This window comes from Patagioenas fasciata, chromosome 13 (assembly GCF_037038585.1).
Source record: "Patagioenas fasciata isolate bPatFas1 chromosome 13, bPatFas1.hap1, whole genome shotgun sequence".
NCBI classification, from domain to species: domain Eukaryota; kingdom Metazoa; phylum Chordata; class Aves; order Columbiformes; family Columbidae; genus Patagioenas; species Patagioenas fasciata.
The window spans coordinates 14878240-14904338 of record NC_092532.1 but is presented as its reverse complement, the minus strand read 5'-3'; the positions used below and the strand labels follow the sequence as shown (position 1 = coordinate 14904338).

The window sequence follows — 26099 nt, the reverse complement described above, 5'->3', positions numbered from 1 at the left end:
TTAGGTGCCATTGAATGGCACTAATAAGACTTGGAGTTCAGCTCTTTAATTTGCTAGTCTGTGCATTGTGGATTTTCTTACCATCTCCTTTGCTGGACACTCAGGAAATGCCAGCCTGTGTCCCCAAAGTAGGGCTTTTTAACTTCAAAACAAGCTAAACTCCTGCCTCCACCTCTTAGTTTGTCTGAAACTCCTGCTGTGCTGGTGAATCCTTAAGCAAAAGTCTTTCAGGCTGGGGTGTTGGCCTCATTAATGACTATATTTGGTAGTGGGCAGAGTCAGTAATTTCAATAATAAAATTCAAAGTTCATTAATAGATCCTGTCTAGCTGAGGAGCACTAAGCTGTTATGGGCCTGGATTTTTACAGTATGTTCCAGGGCAGCACCATGTATCCCCTCTCGCTGTGGCTTGGTCCTTAGTTCACCAGTCTACTCCTGTCCACCAGGACTCTGGGCTCTACCTGAAGGAGCTGATTGAGCCGGTGCTGACGTGTTTCAATGATGCTGATAGTCGCCTGCGGTACTACGCTTGCGAGGCCCTCTACAACATCGTCAAGGTGGCCAGGGGCTCCGTCCTCCCACACTTCAATGTGCTCTTTGATGGCCTCAGCAAGGTAAGAACCTTCTTCTCAACCCCAGTGTGCTTTTCTGTCCCGCACTAGAGAATTAAGGCTTGTTCCCTGGTCCTCATCTTCTCTGGGTCAAACAAACCAAGTTGTCCAAGATCGTCATTCCAAGGAAACTGGTTTGCTGTGACCCAGGCAGGTCTGATGGACCAAATGTGCAGTTTCTGCAGCAGCAACAGTGGCCACTGGTGGTGTTGGGGCTGGAGTTCACTGTAAGATACCTTGTTCTCTGTCCTCATCTCCAGGATGGATTTTCCTGCTTCTTGTTGAGTGCTGTTAGGAAATAAGGCTGACAGGATTGCTGCAGGCGAAGTGGCTCTGCAGCTCTATGGTTTTGTTGTGTCTGTAGGACTAAAACCATGTCTATATGTGCCTATTTTTGCAGCTTTTCACTGGAAACTTTTATTTCTTTGCCACTTGAGAGCATGACTGCTGGCCCATGAAAACTTACGTAGCTGGGGGAGGTGACAGATGCTTGATATCCCCATTAGGGAGTCTCTCAGCAGAATTTGTTGGAGCCTAATGAGGAATAAAGGGACCTGTCTGTGGCTGTCCTTGTGATGCTGCAATGGCTCTTGTTTCTGTCATTCACAGCTGGCTGCTGATCCTGACCCAAACGTCAAAAGTGGCTCTGAGCTCCTCGATCGACTTCTCAAGGTATTTTTCCTCTCCAGCTGAGAATCCTTGCTGCAGGCTGCAGGCGCATCCTGGCTGGGGACGTGTCGGTCCCTGAGTCTGCAGCTGCTAAAACCATCCCAACTCAGTCCTGTCGCTACTGTCAAAACATGTAATTCTCTCATCAACTGTAGCCTTTTAAATTGAGGGGCTGGTGGTGACCCAAGGGAATGACAGGAAGATGTGCCAGGGGAGGTTTAGGTTGAACATCGGGAAAAGGTTCTTCACCCAGAGGGTGGTGGACGCTGGAAGAGGCTCCCCAGGGAGGTGTCACAGCCCTAAGCCTGACAGTGTTCAAGAAGAGACTGGACAACGTCCTCAGACACATGGTGTGAACTGTGGGGTTGTCCTTGTGCAAGGACAGAAGTTGGACTCAATGATCCTTGTGGGTCACTTCCAACTCAGGTCATTCTATGGTTTTATTCTGTGATTTGATGATCTCTGGCAGCTGGGTTGAGGTAGATTAGTGCAGTGCCACATCTTCATTCAGGTCCTGTAAGCTGGGTGTTTGGGAAAATTAGGTTTGTAATCCGAGCAGGGTTGCAGCCCTGTCCCAGGCAACAGCAGGGCTGTTCCTCTGCTTTTCCTCCCTTGCCTGAGCGAGTAGCAACATGAGCGGAGCTGCTCTGCTGTGTCGGGGTGGGGGTTCGGTTCCTGTTCTGCCTGTTGACAGGCTTGTGACCTCCCAGACCTCCCAGTTCCTTTTCTGCTGTTCAGAGGTGAGTGGCTCCCTGCCAGGTCCTGCCCTTGTTCCTCGCTAGACCAGCAGTTAATGCAGGGTCCATATCAACAGCTACAAACCTTCCTGCTGGGAGATCTGCTCCACTGCGCTGGTGCAAGAGACTTAACGATGCAGCAAAATCCACCAAGCATGTAAGAAGAGCTTTAAAGGAAGGCCAGGGGACTCTCCTGCCTGTGAGACGCGTGGTTATGTCAAGGGTCCTTGCTCATGTGTGCAATGTACACATGAGGATAAATTGGAGAAGCTCCCACCCTCCCGTTCAGCAGGGCTGGCACACAGGAGCAGGCAGGAGCCTTCCCCTGGGTCCTGCTCAGCGTTAGTCTGTGCCTGAGGGGAATTGCTGCCTCATCTGAGCAAACCGCGTGATTCCTTCTCCCATGGCCTCCCAGCCCACAGACTCTTGCATCAGCTGCTCGTCATCTTTTTTCCTGTCATGTGCCTCAAAAAAGGCTGGGTGGGGGTGGCTGCGTGGGTGTGGGGTGGTGGCCTGACACCCTCTGCTTGGGCTCTGCAGGACATCGTGACAGAGAGCAACCAGTTTGACTTAGTAGGCTTCATCCCACTGCTGCGGGAGAGGATTTACTCCAACAACCAGTATGCCCGCCAGTTCATCATATCCTGGGTAGGTGTGAATGGCCTCGTGTGTTCCTGCCCCTCCAAACGTCAAAATACCATGATCCGTCAGCATTCCGTGTCTGGCTAAACCACAGATATCCACAGTGGTGTGTGAGCTGAGGCACCTGAATGCACGTAGGCAGGTGTTTTAAGCTAGCAGAGGTTTTCACCCGCTCCTTTAAGACGATGGGTCCCTGTTATCACACTGTTCAGTTGCAGGGACGTCGTACTGGGCTTCTACCAACCTGGGTCAGGACTTTGCGCATGAAGTTAGAAAATACGGCCAAAGCATTGTTTGTATAAATAGATACACTATGGTCTAGAGGTTGCAGTCTCCCAAGGGACAGTGCCAGACCAGTTTCTGTCACCCAACCGATCACCTGCCTCCTGTGCTAGCCCAGCTTCTTTCCACGATGGGCAACTCCATGCTGTTCTCTTGTCCTTCCCCCGTCCCACACAGCTCACCTCTGAATTCCTCAGTCTCGCACCAGATTTGTGCTGCTGTTGTTAGTTAGCTTCTCCAAAACTCATCTCTTCTTTCTTATTCCTCCTTTGAGCTAGATCCTGGTCTTAGAGTCTGTGCCTGACATCAACCTCTTGGATTACCTGCCAGAAATCCTAGATGGGCTCTTCCAGATCCTGGGAGACAACAGCAAGGAGATACGGAAAATGTGAGTGTGGAGGCTGGCTGGGTGCAAGGATTGTGTCTTGGTCACTCTCCATCACCCTCTTAGTTTGCAACTCTTCTGTGTAACTGCAGCGAAACCTCATGTGTGTGGTGGGACACAAAGCAATTTGACTGGCTTGGTTGGTGGATCAAAGTGTCCTTGACAAGGACCTCCCTACCTTGGCTTGTTGTGGCTGGAGTGGCTGTGGAGGACACCGTGGTCTGTTTGTGCTAGGGGACAAACTGTTTTGACTCGCTTGAGCTGTTGCCTTCCCAGCCCTTGCACCCAGTATCACAGCTGCAGAGACTCACGTGTGCTGCTGGGATGGGGTATGAGCTCTGGGAACAAGCTTACAGCACACGAGCCTCCCTCAGCAAGGTAGAGCATCCACCCAGCATCTCCTGGGTGCAGAAGAGAAGCGAGCATTAACACAGAATCACAGCATAGTTTGGGTTGGAAGGGACCTTCAAAGCTCACCCAGTGCCCCCCCTGCCATGAGCAGGGACATCTTCACCAGCTCAGGTTGCTCAGAGCACCATCCAGCCTGGCCTGGGATGTCTCCAGGGATGGGGCGTCCACCACCTCTCTGGGCAACCTGGGCCAGTGTTTCACCACACTCAGTGTAAAAAAATTTCTTCCTTGTTGCGAGCTTGCCTCTCATATCCATTGCTGGTCTCAAGACAGAGTCATTTTGAAGCAGAGGGGTGGCTGGGTGTTCTCAGAGAGGTCAGAAGAACTGGACCTGTTTTGTAGGGCACAAGTCAGTGGTTGAGATTGGCCTGGGTCTATCCCACTGCCAAACCCTACCAGATCCTCCCCGCTGTTTTGTTTCCCTGTGTCCACATGTCGAGGAACAAGCACCGGAAGCTTTGAGGATCATCAGCCGCCCTGCTCCTCTCTCTTCTCCCCATCCCAGGCTCATGTTTACCTCAGCAGAGCCTGTGTGGCTCATGGGGAGTTGTGGGAAGGTGCCAGGAGCTCTGGACAGTCGTGACTTCCATCCTCACAGCTGTGCACAGTCTCTGCCTTGGAGTAGGGTGAGCTTGTCAGCCTCGTCCTTCCTGCCTCTGTGCATAGACATGTCATGGCACGAGCATCCTTTCTATATGGTTGTGTAGGAGCCTGGTCTGTGTAACTTCTCCCTCCGTGTTGTTAGAGCACTGACCAGCTGCTCTGCCTCTCTGCAGGTGCGAGGTGGCTCTCGGGGAATTCCTCAAGGAGATCAAGAAGAATCCCTCCAGTGTCAAATTTGCAGAAATGGCAAATATCCTGGTGATCCACTGCCAGGCGGCAGGTGAGTGCACAGGACTGAGCTTCAGCATCCACCTCTGAGTCTGTGGTGCCAGCCACTGGTCCAGCTCAGAAGTTTTCCCACCATTTTGCCCACTTGCCCTTTTTTTGTCATCATGCATGCAAACCCTGCTGAAACAGAAGACAGGCAGCTCTCCTGCAGCTGGCAGTACTGATCCCTCAGCCTCAAATACAGGTCTGGCAGCCCATCAGACCAGAGGTGCTTGAAAATAAAATATCTGACTGTGGAGGGCATCTGTGGATATCCAGCACATATAGAAGAGTCTCCTTAGGGATTTATTTTAACTTCTGATGGCACTGGGTACGTTAGCAGGATGGTTAAGCACCATGTGCCTGGTGCTTTGTGTTAGTGCTGTGCAGACAATGGCAGTGGGGTATGGTGTTTATTGAGCTTAAACTGCTCTTTAAGCCCCAAGTCTGGCCTTGCATCAGCTGACTGCCCCAGCAGTGTTCCCTTTTTTGGAACTTGGGGAGGTTAATAAAAGCCCAGCTCTAGGATTGATGCTTGACCCAGACACGTAACTGCTGTGGGTGTGACAGAGGAAATATCTTTACTCGTTGAGAAGCTTGACAGAAATCTTGGCAAATGATGAAAACCAGATTATGGATCAAACTGGGTTAACTCTGAAACCTAATGATTGTGCTTAATCTCAACGTCACTACAGATTCAGGTCTTGTCTAGCTCTTCTAGGACTAGAGTGTCCTGGACTAGGGTCTCTCTGGGTGGAGCGGAGGCAGCTCTCTGCTTGCAGTGGTCCTTGTCCTGTGGAGTTGGCTCAGGTCCCAGTGCTGCCCCTTCCTCACCTTTTTGTCCCATGTCTTGCAGATGACCTGATCCAGCTCACAGCCATGTGCTGGATGAGGGAGTTCATCCAGCTGGCTGGCCGGGTGATGCTGCCTTACTCCTCAGGGATCCTGACCGCTGTCCTGCCGTGTCTCTCCTACGACGATCGCAAGAAGAGTATCCTTGTAACTCAGAGCTGCTCCCGTTCCTGCTACAGCAACTTGCAGGGAAGCTCCTGTTTCCTGCCCCTGGGGCACAGGGCCAGCTGTGTGGCTGCAGAGGGCCAGGAGAAGTCCCCCCACCGACTCCTAAAACCCACACTGGCCCTTTAGACAGGAGGGAGTTGCAGTAGCTGGGCTGGGGTGGTGTGGCCGCAGTGGCTTCTCCGTGGCTGACCAGATGTGGCACCTGGCCACGTGTGGGACTGTGTTCCTTACAGTGCTCTGCTCAGACATCAAGGAGGTGGCGAATGTGTGCAACCAGAGCCTGATGAAGCTGGTCATCCCAGAGGATGATGAAATGGATGAGACCAAGCAGTCAATGACCCTACCGGCAGAGCCCACCTCACAGGAGTCCCTCTCCAAGACAGAGGCAGCATCCAGCGGTGAGTCCCTGTTGGGCTGAGCCCTGGAAGAGTTTTCAAGTAAGAAGATGCTAAATGGAGAAGGTCTCAGTGGACCAATGCCTGAAAACAACAGCAGCTTTTGCCTCCTAGCACCCCTCTGATGCTGTTGTCCTGGGATAACTAAATGCTCCCTCTAGCACATCTGTGTTGTCCAGGCATGTGAAATATGTGTAACACTTAAATCACCTGGGCCGATCCGCTTTATTCTTCTAGGGCTGCACATTCACCCCCCTGCTCATCTGAAAGAGGTCTACAAGCGGCTTTTGGAAAATCGTGCCATGAGGGGGAGCGCGAAGGGGGGAGTTAAAAGCCTGAAGGGTTTTATTGTGCAACAGCAGGCAGGTGGAAGATGAGGATACAGGGACCTGCATGGGGCAGCAGGCAAGACAGGCAGGAGCAGGCAGCTGGGGCCTGCAGGCAGTATGCAGGCAGCATTGGTGGTTCAGTGGTAGAATTCTCGCCTGCCACGCGGGAGGCCCGGGTTCGATTCCCGGCCAATGCAGCAGTGTTTTTTGGAAGGGGTAGAGGGGAAAAACTTAGTGCTGTAGCCCAGCAGCAAAACATTTTCTCTCTGTGTCCCAAGGATACTTCCTTTTATTAAAATCTATTGCAAAAGAACTTTGAAGCATCAACAGAAAGTTGAATTGCTTTAGTCTCTACCCCTTTGGGTGAGATTGCACCTCGAAGCAGGCGGGAGCAGACAAACCTGTGATGCTTTTGCATCACCAGCTCTCGGCTCTGCTCCCGGTTGTGCTGATGTGGCGGTGCCGCTGCGTGTGAGTTGAGGCCGTTGGCACAAGGGGGCATGAAGAGTCAAGTTCATCCTGTCGTGCTTTGTCACTGTGCTTGTAAGACCCGGTTTAAGACCAGAGCAGAGGTTGGAAAGCTGTTTGAGTCACTTGGCTTCCGTGTGGAGTCACGTCACGGGAGAGCTTGCCAGGTGGAAATGTCCTGGGCTGGATTTCAGCCTTTGCTGTGCTTGTGTTAGTATCTCTAGGCATTGAAATCTGGATGATGGAAGGCAGCTCTGTGGGTCTGAGCTCCTTCTTTGGGAATGGCTGAAACCCTCGGAAGGATGTGTCTGGGTCTCCATTACAGAGGAGACCCAGTTTGGGGCAGAGGTCTGAACCTGTGCATCCCATGTTTTGCTGGATAAGTGCAGTTCTGTGCCAACTTCATCCTGTACCTTTATCGGTGGAGAAGAGCTTGACAAGGAGTGTGAAAAGCTGGCAGAAGGGATTCTCAGGGTTCCTGGACCTTTGAATGATGGCTGGTGATGTCTTTGCAGAAGGTCATGCAGCTCTCCAGCCTCCTAGTCCTGCTCTCCACCTTCCCTACCATCCCATTAACTGTGTCTCCAATATATCTGCCCCCAGGCTCTCTGGATGCATCTGGGGACTCCAACTTCAGCAACAGCAGTGTCTTCACTGTGACCAGGTAGGGTCCGTTCATTGCTTCAGAGGGGCTTGGGATGGATGGGAGAAGGGATAGATTCTCAGGGTGCGGACAATGACTGACAGACGCTTGACAAAGCTTTGGGGAAGGATGGTCTGGACTGGAAAGCAGTTGGGGTCTCCTGGTTCACAGTGGGGTGGATGACTGGGAATGCTCTGGGAGTTGACTGCTTCTCGCTGATGCATTTGCATCAAAATGTCTTGACGTTATGGTAAACTGAGACGTTTGCCCCTCCCAGGAGGCCTTGCAAAGCCCCCAGGGAGGTCTGGTGAGGCAATGAGTGTCTGTGCACTCAGAGTCCTGCACTTTGCCTGTCTTCAAGCCCCCATGTTTGGGCACTTTGGCTGAAAGATAAAGTGGATGGTTGTCTTGGTTATAGCTCTTCCGTCTTGGCCAAAATAGGAGGCACTTTGCAGAGGGACCAAGAGGAATGGGTGTGCAGAGACCTCACGGGAAAGGTGGTACGTGAACCATCTAGGGCTGGCAGAAGAGCTTGGAAGGTGCTGACCCTGCTTCTGGGCCCCGTAGCCCCCTCTGCTGTGGTCCCAGCAGCCCACCACGGCTGTGGGGCTGCACCTGGGGCCACGCTGTCTGGCTCCAGCTGCTGGAAGGTGAGGGGTATCAGATCTTGGCAGCATTTGCTGCCAGCCTTGCGGGGCATTACTCACCCCCATGCCAGCAGAGAACAGCTCCATGCCCAGCACAAGCTCTCCCAATATCTCATCTAAACTAGCTCTCCTGCAAATACCTTTCTTCCCACCTAGCTGTCGGTAAATTTGGGAACAAATCCATCTACTCTTATAATGCATCTTTCCTCCTGCTGCCTGCAGTTCCTTTCCTCAGAGGCTGTGATTTCCAACACTTTTGTTGTGCTGTTGCATGTATTTATTTGTTGTTGTGGTACTCAAAATAGGATGCGTTGCTCTGGCTGGATCCTGCCAGCGAGGCTGATGTGTGATGCCCATCACAACTCATCCCAGAGCAATGCAAGCGTCAGCTTTTCAGGTTGACGGTCTGTACACTCGGTTCCTTTTTTGCACTCCTGCAAAACCCAGATACTCCTTGGTCTTAATGATGCCTTTAATTTTTTCCTCTCTTGAAAGTAGAGGTCTTTGCATTTGTGCGTAGTTTTCATTTTGTGGCTGCTAAATGGTTTTCCCCAGCTGTCATGTGGTTGCTGTGTCCTGGCCCTGCTCAGCCCTTGAAGTTTAATAGGTGCTGCAGCAGGTGTGTATAAGGTTGAAATTGGGAAAAGGAAGGAAGAGGAGAAGCATTAAGTCAGGGGACAAGTGATAACTGAGTCTCTGTGCTACCGAGCTCACACCTGGGGGACAGAGGGAGTAGAGACCAAATAGGGGACAGAAGCAGGGGAGCTGGAGTGACTCAGTCACAGTGTCATGAGAGCCAGGTTAAGAGCTGCCTGAGCTGAAGTGCCAGGAAAAGCGATCTGGGACAGAAGGCGAGACCCTTCGCATCTCTAAAACACCTGATTTTGTAGAGGGACTTGTGCTTTAGCTCTCCTAAGCCCTTTTAAACAGGAGATGCCAGGTTTTATCCTGAGGTTTTACCTACCCTGAAGCCCATTTCCCCATCCTGTGTGATCTCTGTGCTTGGCTCAGTGTTGGGACCTGGAAGATTTTCACTGTGGTGCCCATTGTGGGGGACTGGCATGGAGCTGGGGGGCTGTACATGGCCAGGAGGAGCCCTGGACATCTGCCTGGTGCTCTGTCTATCCCTCAGACTGTCTGACTTGGTCATACAACTGGAGGAAGGCAAGAGCTGGCACCCGAAGCCACTTGCAGCCGTAATTCACGCCAGGGAGCAGGCAGCTGCCTGCACGCTGAATGCCCACTGGGTGTCAAGACAGGACCACAGGAAACCCTTGCGTTGCTTTGAAAAGCTGTGAAAGCCTGCAGACGGAGGAAGTTGCAGCTGCCTTTTAAGATGAAGTCACTCTTTGCTTGTGTTTTTGTTCGTTTCCCTCCCCTGCTTCCCGCCGTCTTCCCCTGCGAGCGAGTGATGGAGCGTGGCCCGATGCCAGGTGTCCGGCTCTCACGCCCCCTTCTCCTGCCCTCCCTGCACGGCCGTCAGCAGGGGGACAGCACCGCAGCAGCAGGGACAGGAGGACCTCAGTCAGCAGGGGTGGCAAGCTTGTGGCCCCGGTGTCTGCAGAGAGATATTCTTCCATGAAGATGCTGTCCAAGAAGATGAGGAGGTCTGAATGCTCCATAGATGGATGCTGGGCACGTTCCTGTGGCCACAAACTGACATGTACGCACCTCCCTGCTCCTAAAACATGCTGCTGGCAATCCAAAGTGCTTCCAGAGTAATTGCCAGCTTCCCAGTGGCATTTGCTAGGAAATTGGGACAGTGTCTGTGTCGAGACAGAAACTGGCTCCCGGGAGAGCCTGGCTGCACAGGGCTGGAGAGGCTGTGGGGCTCCCTGTGCAAGTGGAGGTCCCTGCTTCCAACTTCTGCAAAAAATGCTATTGGAAGTGGACCAGAATTGAGTTTCAGAGGCGCTGGAGCCTTCCCGTGGCCCGGCTGACCCCGCCGAGGCTGCGATGGCTGGTGTGAGCCCCACTCGGGAAGGGGAGGTGGACACAAGGCTGCTGGAGCAGAGCCCAGGCTTCCTCCCGTTGGTCTGAGCTGCTGCAGGAGGAGATGCAGACACATCTGTCCTGCCTCGCTGGACCAAAACAGCTGGAAAGTGCCTTTTTAGGCTCTTGTGACTGTATCAGTGTTTCAATACAAGACCTGGATGGTTTGAGACAACTTCCTAACCGTGTTGCTGGGCAGATGGTCAGCAGGGCTGCCAGGGTGAGACATGCAGCAGTTGGACAAGGGCAATGGGACCATGATCCCTCACCAAACTGGGTAAGGGACACGGGGGCTCTGGAGGAGCCCCTGTGGTCCTTCCTGATGTAAAGAAGGCTTCTTGGTTTGGGTGATGTTCAGCAATACATGGACACCTAAAGCTACTTGTTGCTCTGCAGAAAAGGCAGTTGGCTGCCACGTGGCTCAGCTGCCCAAGGCTACATTTAAACCAGACTTTTAGAGGTGGTAGTTAGAGCTTAGTACAAAGCTAAAATTGCTGCTGCTTGTCTTGTGCTGGAAGTTGCTGTAGCCCCATGCGCAGAGCCTGACACGCCTCAGGGGTGCACCCAACAAGCTGGAGAGCTTATGGAGATGGTGAATGCTTGGGTGGAGGGTGGGGATGGTGCTGGGTGCCCCACAGCACCCAGGGGATGGTTGGCCAAAGGCAGCACCGTGACTTGTTTTGAGCTCACGCACAAATTCCGTCCCTTTCTCCAGCAGCTTGTATGGTGGAGTTTGTCTTGTTGCAGTTTTCAGATCCAAGGTTTCCTCTTGGTGAGGCTCTTCCTGGCTTCCCTCTGTGGCCTGGAGAAAGGAGGTGGGTTCCCTTCCCTGCTCCCACTGCACTGTTGGATGGATGAACTGGAGGAGAACCTCGAGCACACTGCCCCAGCCCTTTTCACTGTGATCTACAGCTCGTGGGACTGGATGCCTCTGCCTAGTCCTCAGCCCCATCACTGCTCTGGGAGATGAGCTTGCACTGGTGCTGTGGGCACTGCCGGTGCTTGGAAAACTGCAGTGAGCAGAAGGAAACCAAAAGCACCGAAATGAGAGCAATGGAGGAGGAGAAAGTGACAGCTTGTGGGACCGATAGCAGAGAGGAGCTATTTACCTCCTGTCCGCTGGCTCGAGCCCGTTGAGCAGCACAGCTGCCAGCCCGTATGGGAGCTGCCCTTGTGACTTGGACCACAATGAAAGAACCTGGATATTTCTACCCTTGGCAAGGCCGCTTAAAGGCTAGAGCCTGGCCTAGACCTTAACCTTGTCTGAAAATGGGGTCAGGAAAGCAGCTGGGCCGGGCAGGAGGCCAGGAGGGAGATGACAGCTCAGGCATTGGCAGAGAAAAGGCAACTGCTGAGGAGAGAGATGGCAGAAGCCCTTGAAGAAAGGGGAGAACTGAGAAAACAAGTTGATAAGGGGCATATGGGGTCAAAAACATCACTGTGGGTTGAAAGCAGTGGGAAAGTGAGCTCTGTTCCTGTGCTGGGGAATGTTTTCTGAGGTGGGGGGACGTGCTGGGGGTGGGTCTCCTGTCCCACCGCTCATCTTGAGCAAAGGGTACCAGTATTCAGAGGTGAAAGCCTGGTAGAGCTCCTGTTGTTGCTCTATTTGCCCTAAAAACATGTTCTTGCTGTCACAGGCAAACCACAGAGGCGGCGCCAGGGCCACATTCATCCTTCAGAGGAGAATCTAGGGTAGTGGGTTAGATGGAAGCGATTGCATCTGACATCTGTCCTGCTGCAGATGCTGGCGCTGGGAGCCAGCGTGGCAGGCCCGGAGGATCGCATTAACGCGATTCCGTCACGGCTGCTCCCGCTCCGGCCTGCCTGGGGATTAAGGAGAGCCGGGGCGGGCTGAGAGCCCACGTCAGAGCTGCTGCCTTCCCCCTGGAATCTGCCCACGGGAATCTGGTGCCGCTCCAGCTTGGGGGCAGAGGAGTGTGGTTGGTGGGAGATTTTTACCCGTTTCACATGTTCATCAGACCTCCTGCCTGTGCTGAGCAAATGATGAGGGGTCTGGAGCATCTTTCTTATGAGGAAAGGCTGAGAGAGCAAGGTCTGTTGAGCCTGGACGAGAGCAGGCTTAGAGGGGATCTTATCGATGCTGATAAATATCTCAAGGGTGGGTATCGAGGGGATGGGACCAGACTCTTTTCATTGGTGCCCAACGGCAGGATGAGGGGCAGTGGGCACAGGCTGAAGCACAGGTTCCATGTGAATATGAGGAAAAGCTTCTTTACTGTGAGGCTGCCAGAGCCCTGGGACAGGCTGCCCAGAGAGGTTGTGGAGTCTCCTCTGGAGACATTCAAACACGCCTGGACACATTCCTGTGTGATCTGCTCTGATGAACCTGCTTTAGCAGGTGGGTTGGACTGGATGATCTCCAGAGGTCCCTTCCAACGCCAACCAGTCTGTGACTCTGTGAAATGAGCTGCTTCTCTTCTGGCAACCCCTCTGACGGGTTTATCTCGGCAGATGCAGGGAGAAGACAGCTGGCGAGGAGCTTTGCACAGCTGCCGGCCTCGTCAGCAGGAGCTGAGTCCAGTGGGGTGGTGGGACATGTCATGGTTGGGGGCTGGTTGGCTCAGGTGAGCCTGATGCTGCCCAGCCACATCCTGAGCTCAGCTCAGGTGGATTTTGGGTTGAGCTACCCAGGTGCTGCATGACTGAGGAAGGGGTTTTCACAAGCAGTTTTGGCATAAACTGGGCTAGAAAGGGCTTGTTGCTGTGCTGGCCAAAGTCCAGCGTATTCCGCTAACCATGCCATGGCAAACGATGCCGCCCTGCATCCTCCCACCTGCCTCACAGCAACGTGGAGCTGCTGGATGTGACATTGTCGAGGCCACCTCCAAACCAGCTGGCTTCACCTGCTGCTTCTCTGTGACATCCTTGTGACTGCTTCCCTCTGAAAACCTGTGTTACCCTGAGGTTTTTTTTTCCCCATCCTGCACAGGTGATGTGTGTTTTGGCATGGAGGTGTAATCGGGTCAAGGATTTGTGCTCCTCCTCTATCGGGAGCCCTGTGCCGGCTGTGTGACAGGCTGTGCCACTGCAGCGGGAGCTGCTTTTGCAGGAAAACTAGATATGGGGCTGATTCAGCGTGGCTTAAATGGCCTGGGACGCTGTTCCCTTGGACATCCCCTCTCCCAAACTCCCTGTGCTCTGGGTCCCTCCTTCCCCTTGGTTCTGCACTTCTGAGTGTTTGTCCCTTGGCAGTTGTTTGCAACAACAAAGCGAAACTTAGTCCAACCCAAAATGGAATTTGCAGCCCCTGGCATCTATTACATGAGGCGGATCAAGCCGTCAGATATCTGTGAGAGGCTGCAGCCTCCTCGTCTCGCCGTTACAACGTGTGTCCTGGGGAAGATCAAATCCTATTAAGCTGCAGCTCTACTTGCAAATTATACCATGAGAAATCTGCCCCTTAGGAGTTCTTATCAAATGAGATGCAGAGCAGCTCTGGGCACGTTTGCTAGAAAAATTGGCAGGAGTCTGGTCCAGCCTTGAATAATTCAGTAGCTTGGGTAGGACAGGACTGACTTAGCTCTTCAGTGCAGCTACCTCTTGGAGGTCTGCTTCAACCGTCTCAAGTCCAACCATATCTCTTCATCCTGGTCTCCTGTGACAGGTACTTCCCACCTCATTGCTGTTGAGGAGGTGGGAAACCATCAGGTAGACTTCAGGATCACGAACAGGACAGAAAATGCTGCTACATGACCTCTTCTGCTTTGGGGTCTCCTGTCTGTGCTAAATGCAGGTCCCAACTATTTGGAGAAGTGGGGAGTTTTTCACTCGAGTAAGAACTGATCGTCTGCAGGCTGTCGGTGTTATAAAAGAGGCAGCATCTTACTGAGCTAAGGGACTTGTATACTTTCATCCCTGGTTGATGACCAAGAGTTGTCTTAATCTTTTGGGAAACAAGATGACGTTTTCAAGGCAGCCTTGTAGCAGAGAACTGCATCCCAAAAACCTGCCGGCCAGGGCACCACCTGCGATCCTCAGCATGAGTCTGCTGGGATTAGCGGAGACCAGATGTCCTCGCCTGGTTGAGGGGCATCAACAAGTGGAGTTTGAGGACATCTGAGTTGATGTTCTCTGGAGATGGCTGAGTTGATCAAACTTGAGTTGAATTCTGAGTGTGTTTTATGGGTCTTTTGTCTTCAAACCCCAAAACCTGATGACTGCAATATGGACCAATTTCTTAACACAGCCACAGTACTGGATTAATGTAGCACAGTTTTTTTTCATGTACAGGTACAAGCTGTTTTGGGAAAGTGGTAAACATTGAAATCTGGAAGATTTCTCTTGATTCCAGAGCAAGTTCTTGGTGTGCTGCTGTGCTTCCCCAGCTTGTCATGCCAGTCAGAAGCTACCCATGCCACACAGGCAAACCTGGCCATGCCCAGCCATGACCTCGCAGCCTGTGAGACCAGAGCTTGCGGCCCGGCTGTCATAACTCTTAAAGACATGAGCACGGTTCTTGGGTTTGCCATGGGCAGATCTGGATGCACAGAATAAGAGATGGGGGTGGCCAGGCTGAGTGGGACAGGAGCAGGCCACGGGGACAATCAAGGTTTCTTAGGGTTTGAGCTGAGATGTTTGATGCAGCCTCTGGTGTGTTGTAGACCTGCCCACCATGGGAGGAGTGTGTTGGACATCCAGCGCTGAACCAACCTCTCTCTTTTCCATGCAGCTCTGAGAGGATCCAGGTGACCCTGAACCTGGATGGAATAGTTCAGGTGCTGGACTGCCACCTTCATGACACATCCATTGGGATGATGACCAGAATTGCAGTCTTGAAATGGCTCTACCACTTGTACATCAAGACTCCTCGTAAGGTAGGTCGGGGACACCGCATACAAGCCTGCTGCTCGCCCTGTGGGACTGCACTTGTCTGCTCCCACCCTGCTCCTTGCTGTTGAATTGACTGTGATTATCTTGGCAGCATTGCAACCAAGGGTCCACCTGCCTTTTTTGAGTACCCAGCTCAGGTGGAAAATGCTGATGAAGCTTTCAGCAGCCTCCCCCAGGGCGAGAGGTCCTGTGGTGGAGGATAAGCAGGCCTGTAGGACTGATACCCTCCATCTTTCTGGTTCTAGATGTTCCGACACACTGACAGTCTCTTCCCTATCTTGCTCCGGACCCTCTCAGACGAGTCGGATGAGGTGAGTGCTGCAGCTGCTGCAGAAGTCCTTCTCAAGGCTTAATGTCCCCACATCCAGCTGGGCTTTGGGTTTTTTTTTGTTTGTTTGAACTGAGCAATTTTGTGAGGCTTGGCCAGTGCTGGCACTTGGGGGTCTAACTGTGTTGGCTAAACTAAAGAAGACCCAATGCAGAGCCTGCAGGTAACTGCCTAGCTGGAGTCTGGCTGTCTCAGGTTGGTGTGTTTGGGATCCTCTATCTGTATAAACCTTCCTCTCCATCTCTGAGAGCTGATCTCTCCAAGCCAACTACTAAAAGTTGTTTTTGCCTACCTGGGAAGACACGTGGGAACTCAGGTCCCAGAGCTGGTGTCTTCCCCAGGGAGCTGGGTCATGGGCAAGTCCTTGGTGAATTTGAGTGCCTTGTGACAGCTCTGTAGAGATGTGAGGGGATCGTACTCTGACCAGTGCTGCAAAATCCAAGTCATGGGATGGTTAAGCAGCACCCAGTGATAGCATGGCAGCATCAACCCTGCCTGATGGGGCTGCAGGAGATGCCCAGGGGCATCAGGTTGTCTGGGAATCGGTCTACTTGGAAGTGAGCAAAGAAAATCAGGCAGCAAGGAGCGCTCTGCTCTGTTCTGGTGAGACCCACCTGCAGTGCTGGTCCAGCTCTGGATCCTTCAGCACAGGACAGACATGGACCTGCTGGAGAGGGGCCAGAGGGCCACAGAAATGATCCGAAGCTGGAACAGCTCTGCTGGGAGGACAGGCTGAGAGAGTTGGGGTGTTCAACTGGAGAAGAGAAGGCTCCAGGGAGACCTTTTTGTGGCCTTTGTGTACTTAAAAGGGGACTATAAGAAACATGGGGATAGACTTTTTAGCAGGGCCTGTTGCGATAGGGCAAGGGGTGATGGTTTTAAACTAAAGGAGGGGAGATTCAGGATGGACACAAAGACATTTTTTACACCGAGGGTGGTGAAACACTGGCCCAGGTTGCCCAGAGAGGTGGTGGATGCCCCATCCTTGGAGACATCCCAGGCCAGACTGGACGGTGCTCTGAGCAACCTGATCTGGTGAAGATGTCCCTGCTCATGGCAGGGGTTGGACTGTGTGAGCTTTGAAGGTGCCTTCCAACCCAAACCATTCTGTGATTCTGTGAGTGAACCAGCTCTGCCTTCACTCTCCTGCCTGTGCCTTGCTCCACCATGGTGCTCTTCGTCTCCAGACTGCTCCCTTCCTGAGATGCTGCACCATTTTCCAATTTCCTTGTCTTTCTTCCTCACCCTTCTGTTTTCCTTCCAGTCATCTGAATTTTGGCACCTTTGTTGTCTTCGCCCCCTCTTTGTTACACCCTGGGGCATTTCTAGTGCCTGGGTGGGAGGCTGGCAGCTCCAGCGTGGAGCTGGCCGGGCACCGGGAGCACTTCTGCTGTCAGCTGAACACCTCATGCCATGAGCCGCCAGTGATCCCGGCTGGGTTTTTGGGCCAGACCTTCCTCATGGAATAAATATCACACGCTCTCTGCTTCGCCTTACATGCTTAGGACATCAAACCCCAACCCTGCAGTAAATCCCATGTGCGAGGGGGTTGTTGAGAGAGGAGGGAAGGGAATAAGCAAGCGAGGGAATGACTTGTGCTTGCAAAGGCAAGAGACTGCCTGGCTGTTTTCCATACCCTGCTGCTTACGATGCAAACCTTTCCAAAAGAGTCCCCAAGCACACATCTGCCTTTGCAACGCTCTAGAAAGCCTGCATCTTGCAGATAGTCTCTCCAGCTTGGCAGGAGATTGCTGTGAGTCATGTTGCAATTACACTGCTTATTAATATTTGAAAAAGGCAGTGAAGAAAGGACCCTGGTGATGCATTTCCTCCATGTGACATAACTGGGAATGGCTCAAAAGTAATTTTAAGCTGATTTATTTAATCCTGTCTTCTATTTATTTAAATGTTTGGAGGGGAGGGGGGTTTAAGGAAATCCATAGACGAGTCAATCCATTAAACACCACCGCTCAGCTGGCTCCCAACCAGATTTGCTGCTCTCTGCAGAGGAAATAGAAATGACGGAAATAGTAGGGGGTTTTTGCACTGGGTGTTTTTGGGAACGATGAGGACAGATTGAGCTAGCAAACCTGCAGTGTCAGTGTCTGTTAGGAAAGGGAATGCAAGGTGCTCTCTCAGCCATTACTCCTGCTCACTCCAGTATTTTATGCACATTCACGTTGTCCTGGAGCAGATCAGGATCCCCAGAAGCTTTTGGCTCACGGGCTGGGGATCACCGGGTTAGTGTGGGGTCCTGTGTGAGCTTAACCCATCAGTTCTCTTATGGGGAAGCACCTCCCTTCCCTTTCCAGATAGGGCTCCGCATGTTGTATTGTGTAGTACAAGGTGTAAACACATCTTCAGGGTATTTTTTTGCTGTCTTCATCCTGCGATACTGCCCTCTCCGGGGGAACCTGGCTGGACAGCAGTGCCGATACCATCTTTCTTCCCAGCAAAGCTGAACATCCTTTTACAGAGCCCCTGGCCCCAAACACAATTTAGATGCTCTCCAGATGCACCCTGAAGCTGTCGCTTCACGCTAGCTTGTCTCGCCAAAGGAGAATCTGGCTTTGGAGGGTCAGTGCTGGTCAGGGCTTTGCACCAGGCTGAAAGACTTTGCTCAGACACCTTGTTTTTAAGGTCTGGTCTTGCTGAGCTGCTCCAAGTCTCTTTGTGCACTTGCCATAAATAATCAAGCCCAAAGCAAGGAGAGACTCACACTGGATGGAGCTGGATTCGTGCCCTTTCAGCTGTCACACCTGTTTTTATCATTCAAGTAGCACAAGGTGTTGCACCACCTCCACCATGCTGAACAGGGGCCAGTATCTCACGGTACATCTGCGGTGTCCTGAGTCATCTCTGCTTTCTCTCCTGTTACCCTTCCTACCCAGTTCTCAGGCGCCAGGAAAGAAATGGTCAAGAGACCTAGTTAAGATTCACAAAGGCAGCCCGGAGAAGTTGGAGCGAAGCTGAAGCAAGCAGTTCCCTTTGATATGTAGACAAGTCAGGATACAAGGATTCCTGGCTGTCAGATGCTGCACTGCATCACCTCGCGCCAGTTCCCGTGATTTCCCCGGTGGGGAGATGCGCCGGCCCGCATTTGAGACGTGGTTTTGAAGGCAATCTTTAAAAGCCCTGGTTAAATTTTGATGTGCTTAAAAACTTCCTCACAGCTGCAAGACTAACAGGACCCCACTGAGAGTGGGGGTTTTTCTGCTCAAGCTGTTCCTTTCATCGCAGCGAGTCTTGCAGCCTTGACACCTGGGTGAAGAATTGATGTTAGAAAAGGTGAAAAGTCAAAACCGGAATGCTTTTTTTGGGAGCAGTGGGTTGTACCTTTCCCCCCACAGGTTAAAAGCACCGCTGCTGCTAGGCACTGCTGAAAAGCAGACCTGTTCTTCTTCGAGTTATCTCTCTGGGCAAGCTCCTGGTGCAACAGCAGCTTCCTGAAGTAACTGTTCAGTCCTTCCCAGCTGGACCCAGGTGCTGAGTTCAGGTGGACACAACAGGCGGTGAGGGTATCGCTGAGGAAACCATGACACAGCAATGCTGCTGGATTTCTTTCTTCGTTTTTCCTTTCTCCGGCTCCAAAATGGAGGTTTTTCTTTACGGCGGAACATGTTCCTGTTTGCTTATCTGCTGCTCTCAATCTTGCTGGAGGTTGGAAGTTGTGCTGGGACTTTTATCTGACTCATGCAGGAATGATGCATGAGGTGGAGCTGGATGTGAAGGAGGGTAAACTTCAGCTTCCTCTCAAACTCTGCTAACGTGAAAACCTACCTGTGTTTATGCAGAGGCCAGGCAAGGTTTTGAATACAGCAAGAGATCCAAATGATTTCATAGCTTGAGCATGCTGCAGAAATCTGTTCCTGGCACTGGACAGGAGCTGGTGCCCTTTCCTAGAGAGGGTTTAGCTAAGCCTGGGCTGCCGCTGCCTGTGGAAGTCGTGATGGGCTTTGAACGTCTGCATGACCATCAAGCCAATTTCTCCATGGTGAGCTGAAATGTTTTGCCCCTCTGTTGTGTTTCCAGTATTAGACTAGAAGAGGAAGAACTTTTTTGCAGAGACCTTATTGTGGCCTTTCAGTACTCCTAAAAGGCCTGTAAAAGAGATGGGGACAGACTTTTTATCAGAGCCTGTTTGGTGGATGCCACATCCCTGGAGACATCCCAGGCCAGGCTGGACAGGGCTCTGAGCAACCTGATGTGGCACTCATGGCAGGGATGGCACTGGATGAGCTTTGAAGGTGCCTTCCAACTCAAACCATTCTGTGATTCTATAGGGGGAAAATGAGGGGGGAGGGAAGAAAAAGAAAAGAAAAAGAACTCACGGAGGCAGCCAGGAGAGACAGGGTTGTAAGCAATTGCTGTTCTATGATTCTATGAACCCCAGATACGCTGGTATTCATCTCTTTCCTTTGCTATGAAGTTCTACACCTCTCCTGTGTGCCCTGCTACAGCACCATGGGGTTTTGAAGCCCAGGTCTCTGTCTTGCTTTCTGAGCTCTGCTGTCCTGCTAAATCCTGGCGAACTTCTCCCATCACACCCAATTCTCAGTACAATGAAGCTGACAAAAACTTGTGCCAAAGTGAATATCTGCTTTAGTGTGGTTTGGTTTGGAGCTTTGCTCTGTTGGTGTTAGAGCCATTGTGCTCTGGCATTTTATTCACCACAGCCAAAATATTGTGACCCCATGCAAAGCAGAGGGTGTAAACTAAAGACTGCAAAGAGGAGAACTCTAATGTACATGTGCTTGGCTTTTATTTTCATTATTTTGTTGTTAAAGCTTCTCCAGAGAGAGACTCAAGCCACACAATGCTGAAGCGGAGAGGCTACACGTTTTCAAGAGGGAAGTTAAGCTGAGGATGAGCTCAGGACTGAAATGATGGTGTATAGAGAGAGGTGTATAATTTCAGTTGGATGGTGGAAAATGTGGTCAGCCCAGCTTGCTGTATGTGGAAACAGCCCCCGAGCAGAAGTCTGAAGGCAGAGTGGGGTGATGCTTTCTCCGAGGACTCGAGGCATTGCAAGGGCACTGGGTTGAAGGATAATATGTGCGTTGCATCGTGCAGGAATAGGAAGTTCCTTGGGGAGAGCACGATCCACAGGGAGTTTCTTGGCTCAGCACCAGTTCCAGACCATAATTGCAAGGCTAGCGTGTACGTATGCAAATACAGTTTATACTTATACTGAACAACTAGTGGTAAACTGGCAGTTTGGGCTCAAGGTGGTGCCTGTATCATTCCTGGGTGACATCGTGGAGCAAACTAAAACCACAGGAAACCTGCCTGCCGCAGGGAATCGGTGTCCCAGAGACCTGGCTTGGGTGGGTCCAGGGGGTCATGAAGGTGAAGGACGCAGGATTTGGTGAGCTTGGCTTTGGGTGCCGAGGGGTGTACTGGATGGGAGACAAGGCAGCAAAGAAAAGCCAACCCTTTGTCTGTCATAAGTGCTGGGATTCTGGGTGCTGAATTTGAAGGCGTTGCAGGTATTTGACCTACCACAGTGTGGCCTGCAGGGATGCTCCGGGACAGCTCTGGTTTTCTCCAGCCCTGTCGCGGTGGCTGGTCCTGTCCTGGCTCCTTCCCTTCCCTCTGGTGCGTGAAGGAATAGCTCACCGGCATCCCATCCTGTGACTGGCATCAGGTGGCATGCATGTTATGCTCCCCATGTGCTAATTAAACACTTTATTTAGAGGTGCTCTGAGCTGTGACAGTGCTCATGCTCCTGCTGCTGAGGGTGCTGCAGGTCTGGCCCTCACACAGCCGCAGCAGGGAAAAAATGGGAGATTTACAGGAGGGGAGATAACGAGTTTTCAGGTTTTGGGTGGTTATGGCTGTAATACCAAGTGACCCCCCTCCACGGCATTTGCTGATGCTGTGAGTGTGTGTTAGCAGAACCTGGCAAGATTTACTGTGGGGAGGAGAGGAGAAACCCCCAGCCCCGCTGCCTTCCCTCTGCTCCCTATCCCCTCCTGGCCACAGGCTGAAATCCAGCGGCTGTAACGGGGTAAAAAAAAACAGGTTTTGGCAAGACCATAGGATAAAAGTTGCTGTGCCGCGGACCTGAAAAGAGGTCTGGTTAAATTGGTGTGGGAAGATTAATGGTGGTTTTTCATTTCTTTTGCTGTCTTTAAAGCCGGTGGAGGCAGGGGGAATGCAAGTTTGCTTTTCACACCGTGTGTGCCTGGGGCTCGGCCAGCCCCGCTGCTGGCTGCTCCTGGCTCCGGGACTGCCAGCCTGTGCTCACCTCCCCCCCACTGGCTACAGCTAAAAGGTTTGGAGGGAGAAAAAATAAACTAAGGCCTCTGGTGGAGCCTTGGTGTCCGCTGCAGCAGCAAGGGGCTGCGCTGGGGCAGTGGAGCAGGAGAAGGCACCATCAGCATTCTCTGTTTTCCTGGTCCCCACTGGGTTGCTCTTCAGCTGGTAATGCCACGGGGTTTTCTACAGCCACCCTGATCTTGGTGTCCTTTGAAGAAGTGCTTTGCAGCCCTTAACCTTCCTGTTCTCCTTCTTGATGGCATCTTGCTTCAGCTGGATTCCCGTCTTCTCCTTGGCAAGAATAACCTCATCCTGGCGTCCTGTGCCCCATTTCATTGCCCTGGGACACCCGAGGCTACCTCTGAGCACCTCCCTGCTGCACACAGGTCTTTCAGGCCTTTTAATCTTTTCCTTTTTTTTTTTTTTTAACTTTTCCATAAATACCAGCAAGGACAGCATCTTCAGGAGCTCAGTCCCCGTCCTTGCCATTGTGTCCGCCCCAGAAGCTGCTGCTGCCGCCTGCCCTGGTAGTCAGTGTGTGCTGCAGGGTGTTAAATCTTACTCCCCAGGATTTGGGGTCACCTGCCTTTCCTCTGCAATGTGCCAGGGCCAGCTCAGCATTTTGGCCAGAGGGAAAGTCCTCCCCGGGAGCATCAAGGTGATGCTTTGCATGTGGGAGGTGTATCCTTCCACCATGTGCCATTTGGGGGCTGCTTTTCTCCTGCTCTTTCTCTGCATTGCCACCACCAGCAGAGCTGATCTCCGCTCCGTTCAACCAGAACAAGTGGCAAATTAACCTGACCTAAATCTGAAGAAGCCAGAGAGACCAACAGTTTTGTGTGCCCTCAAAAATCTGTGCTCTGGGGGCAATGCAGGAAGAAATCTTGCCTATTCCCAGGGAGGAGAAATAGCTGCTTATTTATAACAGCTCATTTATAACTGTCTGACAACCTGCTCCTTTTTCCCCGTATGTGCAAAAAGCTCATCCCCCTCCTTGCTGCTCTTCATCCCCATGTGACGTCAGCCAGGTCTCCCCACTTCCATCACGATGCTGCTTTCCCCGCTCCTTCCAGCTCACGCTAACCAGCCCCACACTCGCCCGGAGCAGGAGCACACTGCCCTACATCTCACCACCACTCAGAAACCTTCATGGAAATCCCTCCCAGGCTGGGAAAACATCCTTGGTGGCTGCTCGTCCAGGCTGGCCATTGGGATTGGGTCCGACGGCCGCTCAGCTCCTGATGGATGGGACCCGCTGGCTCCTGGCGCAGCCGGCCTGTTGCCATGGCAATGGCAGGATATTGCTTTCTTACAGCCTCCTCGCTCACACAAAGCCAGCCACTGGCTCCAGCTTTGCTTTGCGCAGGGATGTGCGGTGCATACCAAGCGCTCCTGGCTCTCCTCCGTCCCCAGCTGGGAACCTGCTCTGGAGTGTGTGGGGAAGAAGCAGCAGGAGCCGGAGCTCTCTGCCTCTTTCCCACGGCTGGAAAACTCTGTGTCTTTACGGCTGCCTGCTCCTCCTCTTCCTCCAGATGCTTGTGTACCTATCCCTCCTGCTTCTTATTTCCATTAAGCTTTCCAATTGTAAAATCCAGCCTGTGCTGTTTTTTATCACCTCCTGCCTGTGACCTGCGCAGTTGGCTTGTGGGGACACCTCTTAACCTCTCCCCAAAGCTCAAGAGGTACAGCCATACCTTCGCTGGTGCCCATCGCTGCCGGAGCATCCCGAGCCCAAGCCGCATCTCAGAGATAGGGCTTGGCACATGGCTCTGAAAGACTGGATCAAGAATTCAACCTTGCAGGATAAGACATGGCTCTAAACGATTTGGGAGGCAGCAGGAGTGATTTCTGCCCAGCCCAGGGTCTCAGTCCTGTTTCCTGATGCAGTGGGAGCTGCTGGTGAGGTCTGTGCTGGACAATAGCTGAAGCCCTCAGCCAGATGGGAGGGCTGGGAAGGGGCACCAGGATAGCAGTGGTGGCAATCATGGGTGGCTGGTTCATACTGTACATCAGCCATGTGTTGTTATGGCCTTGTTATGGTAGGATACGTCATCCTGGTTGTGTTGGCTTTGGCAACATCAGTAGCATGAACCAGAGTCCCAGCACTCACCCACTTACTGGCGCTGGTAGCCAAGTCCTGAGTCTCTTTTGCCAGTTTTAGCCAAAGACTATGAGATTTAGAAACGTGTACGAGTGTTATTTCCCAGGTGTGAGAGTTTGAGACCCAAATTACCGCCTTCCCCACTCAAAGGCTGAAAGTTCAGCTGAGCCATGTGATTAACCACCAGAGAACCATGGGCCTTCAGGAGACCAGGAATCATGAGCTCAGCTCAGGAGCATCCTCTGCTTGAAACAAAACTCTGTCAGCCTCCCTTTATCTGAGCCACCGATGCTTGAAAGCCGGTCAGAGAGGGAGGACCAAGGTCTTTCCTCTGCCGGGGACCACAGGCCCTTCCCTGGATGAAGGCTGGTGATGGCAGTGACCTGCTGTGCTGGCAACCAGGTCCCATCCTTGACAGCATCACGGAGGTGCCATGTTCTTCAGGGACAGCAGTACAAGTTGTTGTTGTCTTATTTTCTTTTCCTCCCCTGGGGAGCCACAGACTGGGACTTAATCACGTTTGTAGGCAGAGGGTCTTCCCCAGCGTGCTGGAGCCTCCTGGTGCCCACAACAGGCTGCTTCCCCATGGCCAGCGCTGCACCTAAGCCTGGACACCTCGCTGCTGCTCAAGTACCGCCAGGGGCTAAAAAATCAGCCCTAATTTAAAACAAAAAAACCACACACACACCCCCCAAAAAAAAAAAAAACAAAAAAAAAAGAAAACCACCTCCACAGCTTAAGATATCTGTGCAACAGCGAAACCCAGGGGCTCCTGTATCTCTGATCTTTAGAGGTCATATATTCAAGTTCTACACTATCCAAACAAAAAAAAGTAATTGGCTTTTTTGTTCAGGGTGTAAGGGGTTTTTTAATAGATCTAAAGCTTAAACTCCCTTGTAACTGCAGCTCCTCAGGAAGATGCCATGTGAGAATACATGGAAAGGCTGGAACACTGTGCTGGTGGGTGAGGGGTGGTCGGGGATGTGCTGTGCTGGATGCTGACTGGTCAGACATGGCAATCGGCCCTTTTTGGCAGCCTTTCTGCTCCGCACAGCCCTGCTACACTCTGAGATCAGGGATGGCTGATGAAACATCTAGACCCAAGGACTTTTGAATGAAGCGGGACCCAAAATAGCCTGAGACATGAGAAGGGTTGAGGATGAAAAAAAACACCCACCCTGTAACAGCTTCTCCAGAAATGCTATATATAGACTAATTCGGTGAGTTCTGGAAGGAAAGAGCTATGAAATCCAAATGGCAGCTCTGCCTCAATGTCCTGAGTGCAGGCAGCTGACCCGGGGGGAGAGAGGGATGTTTGCCCCTGAGAAATCCCTATGCTCCTGCTGGCGTTGTCCCAAATCTGTGGTTGTGAAGGAGAGTGTGGAAGCAAAGCCCAGGGCTCCCCAAATTGAGAAGAGGGAGAAGCAAACCCTGTTCCTGGTTGCATAAATTAATTTCAAATGCTCCCTTGGGACTCCCTGAGCAGAAACATTATTTTTTTCCTCCCCTTTTCTCTTTCCTGCCTCATTCCCTCTGCAATCATTTGAAACTTCTACTTGGAGCCCCAGAGGTAGCCCTCTTTTCCCTATGCCTTTCTTGATGTGTTGAGATTTGCTGTTTGCTCCCCATCTCGCCCTCTCCAGCCGTGGGTTTGGAAAGGAAAGGTCGCCCTGCCAGCTGCCGCCACCCCCATGCCTGCTCACCCCGCGCCATCCCTCTCTCCACAGGTTATCCTGAAGGACCTGGAAGTGCTGGCTGAAATTGCATCTTCCCCAGCAGGACAGACAGAGGGTCACGGTCCCTCTGACAGCTCCGATGTGCGACCTGGCCCGGTGGAACTTCACATCCCAGCCAGGACCAGCCAGCTGAGCTCCTCTGGTGAGTGCTGCAGCTCTGGCTCATGTTTTGGGGACATAGGACTCTGTTTAGCAGCAGGATGCTGTAGGGGCCAGTGTGGAGGGATGTCAGCGTTGTCCTGTTTTTTACAGGACTTTGGGTACCAGTGGCTTCTCTCCTTGTGAAAACACTCAAAGCTCTAAAACTGGTTCAGGATGGGATGCTGGCTGCAAGCCCAGGTGTCCAAACTATAGACAGACCTGCAGAAGGTTCAGTCTGTGCCTGTGGTGTTGCCTGTTCAAGGCTGCCCAGGTTGACTATGGGCTGCTGTTTTCCTCTGAGTGTCCAGCAGGACTTCAGGAGAGAGGTGAAGAGGGATAATCCTATTTTCTGGGGACTTCAGTAGTTAAAAAAAAACAAAAAAGCCTTTAATTAATTATCCGAGCACATAGGAAGTTTTTTCCACATTCCCTCGTCTGTGGCTCATCCTTCGCGGTTGCTTGGCTGCCCCTTCTCCTCGGCTGCTGCTATTTAAGGGCCTCCCTGTTGTACTCCCCGGGCCAGGTCGTCTCGGCCAAAAGCACATTTCATGTCAGCTTTGGATCGCAACCCACACGCAAA

General features: G+C 52.2%; 1 protein-coding gene and 1 non-coding gene across 5 annotated transcripts in view; both read left to right on the top strand.

Annotated features, from left to right (window-relative positions):
• VAC14 (VAC14 component of PIKFYVE complex) overlaps positions 1 to 26099 on the top strand; it is a 61478-nt gene that overhangs the window by 4810 nt on the left and 30569 nt on the right. For 2 of the 4 annotated variants that reach the window (XM_071814228.1, XM_071814229.1), the window contains exons 3-15: positions 447 to 614; positions 1221 to 1283; positions 2558 to 2665; positions 3220 to 3329; positions 4514 to 4620; positions 5464 to 5598; positions 5873 to 6025; positions 7423 to 7483; positions 9519 to 9772; positions 10820 to 10916; positions 14792 to 14936; positions 15198 to 15263; positions 25370 to 25520. In XM_071814228.1, the coding sequence (XP_071670329.1) occupies positions 447 to 614; positions 1221 to 1283; positions 2558 to 2665; positions 3220 to 3329; positions 4514 to 4620; positions 5464 to 5598; positions 5873 to 6025; positions 7423 to 7483; positions 9519 to 9772; positions 10820 to 10916; positions 14792 to 14936; positions 15198 to 15263; positions 25370 to 25520 (1618 nt within the window). The remainder of the gene's footprint in view (positions 1 to 446; positions 615 to 1220; positions 1284 to 2557; positions 2666 to 3219; positions 3330 to 4513; positions 4621 to 5463; positions 5599 to 5872; positions 6026 to 7422; positions 7484 to 9518; positions 9773 to 10819; positions 10917 to 14791; positions 14937 to 15197; positions 15264 to 25369; positions 25521 to 26099) is intronic. The other 2 variants (XM_065848082.2, XM_065848080.2) reach the window with 1 other exon arrangement.
• TRNAG-GCC (transfer RNA glycine (anticodon GCC)) lies at positions 6478 to 6548 on the top strand. Its single transcript has one exon. It is a non-coding gene; the product is annotated as a tRNA-Gly (tRNA).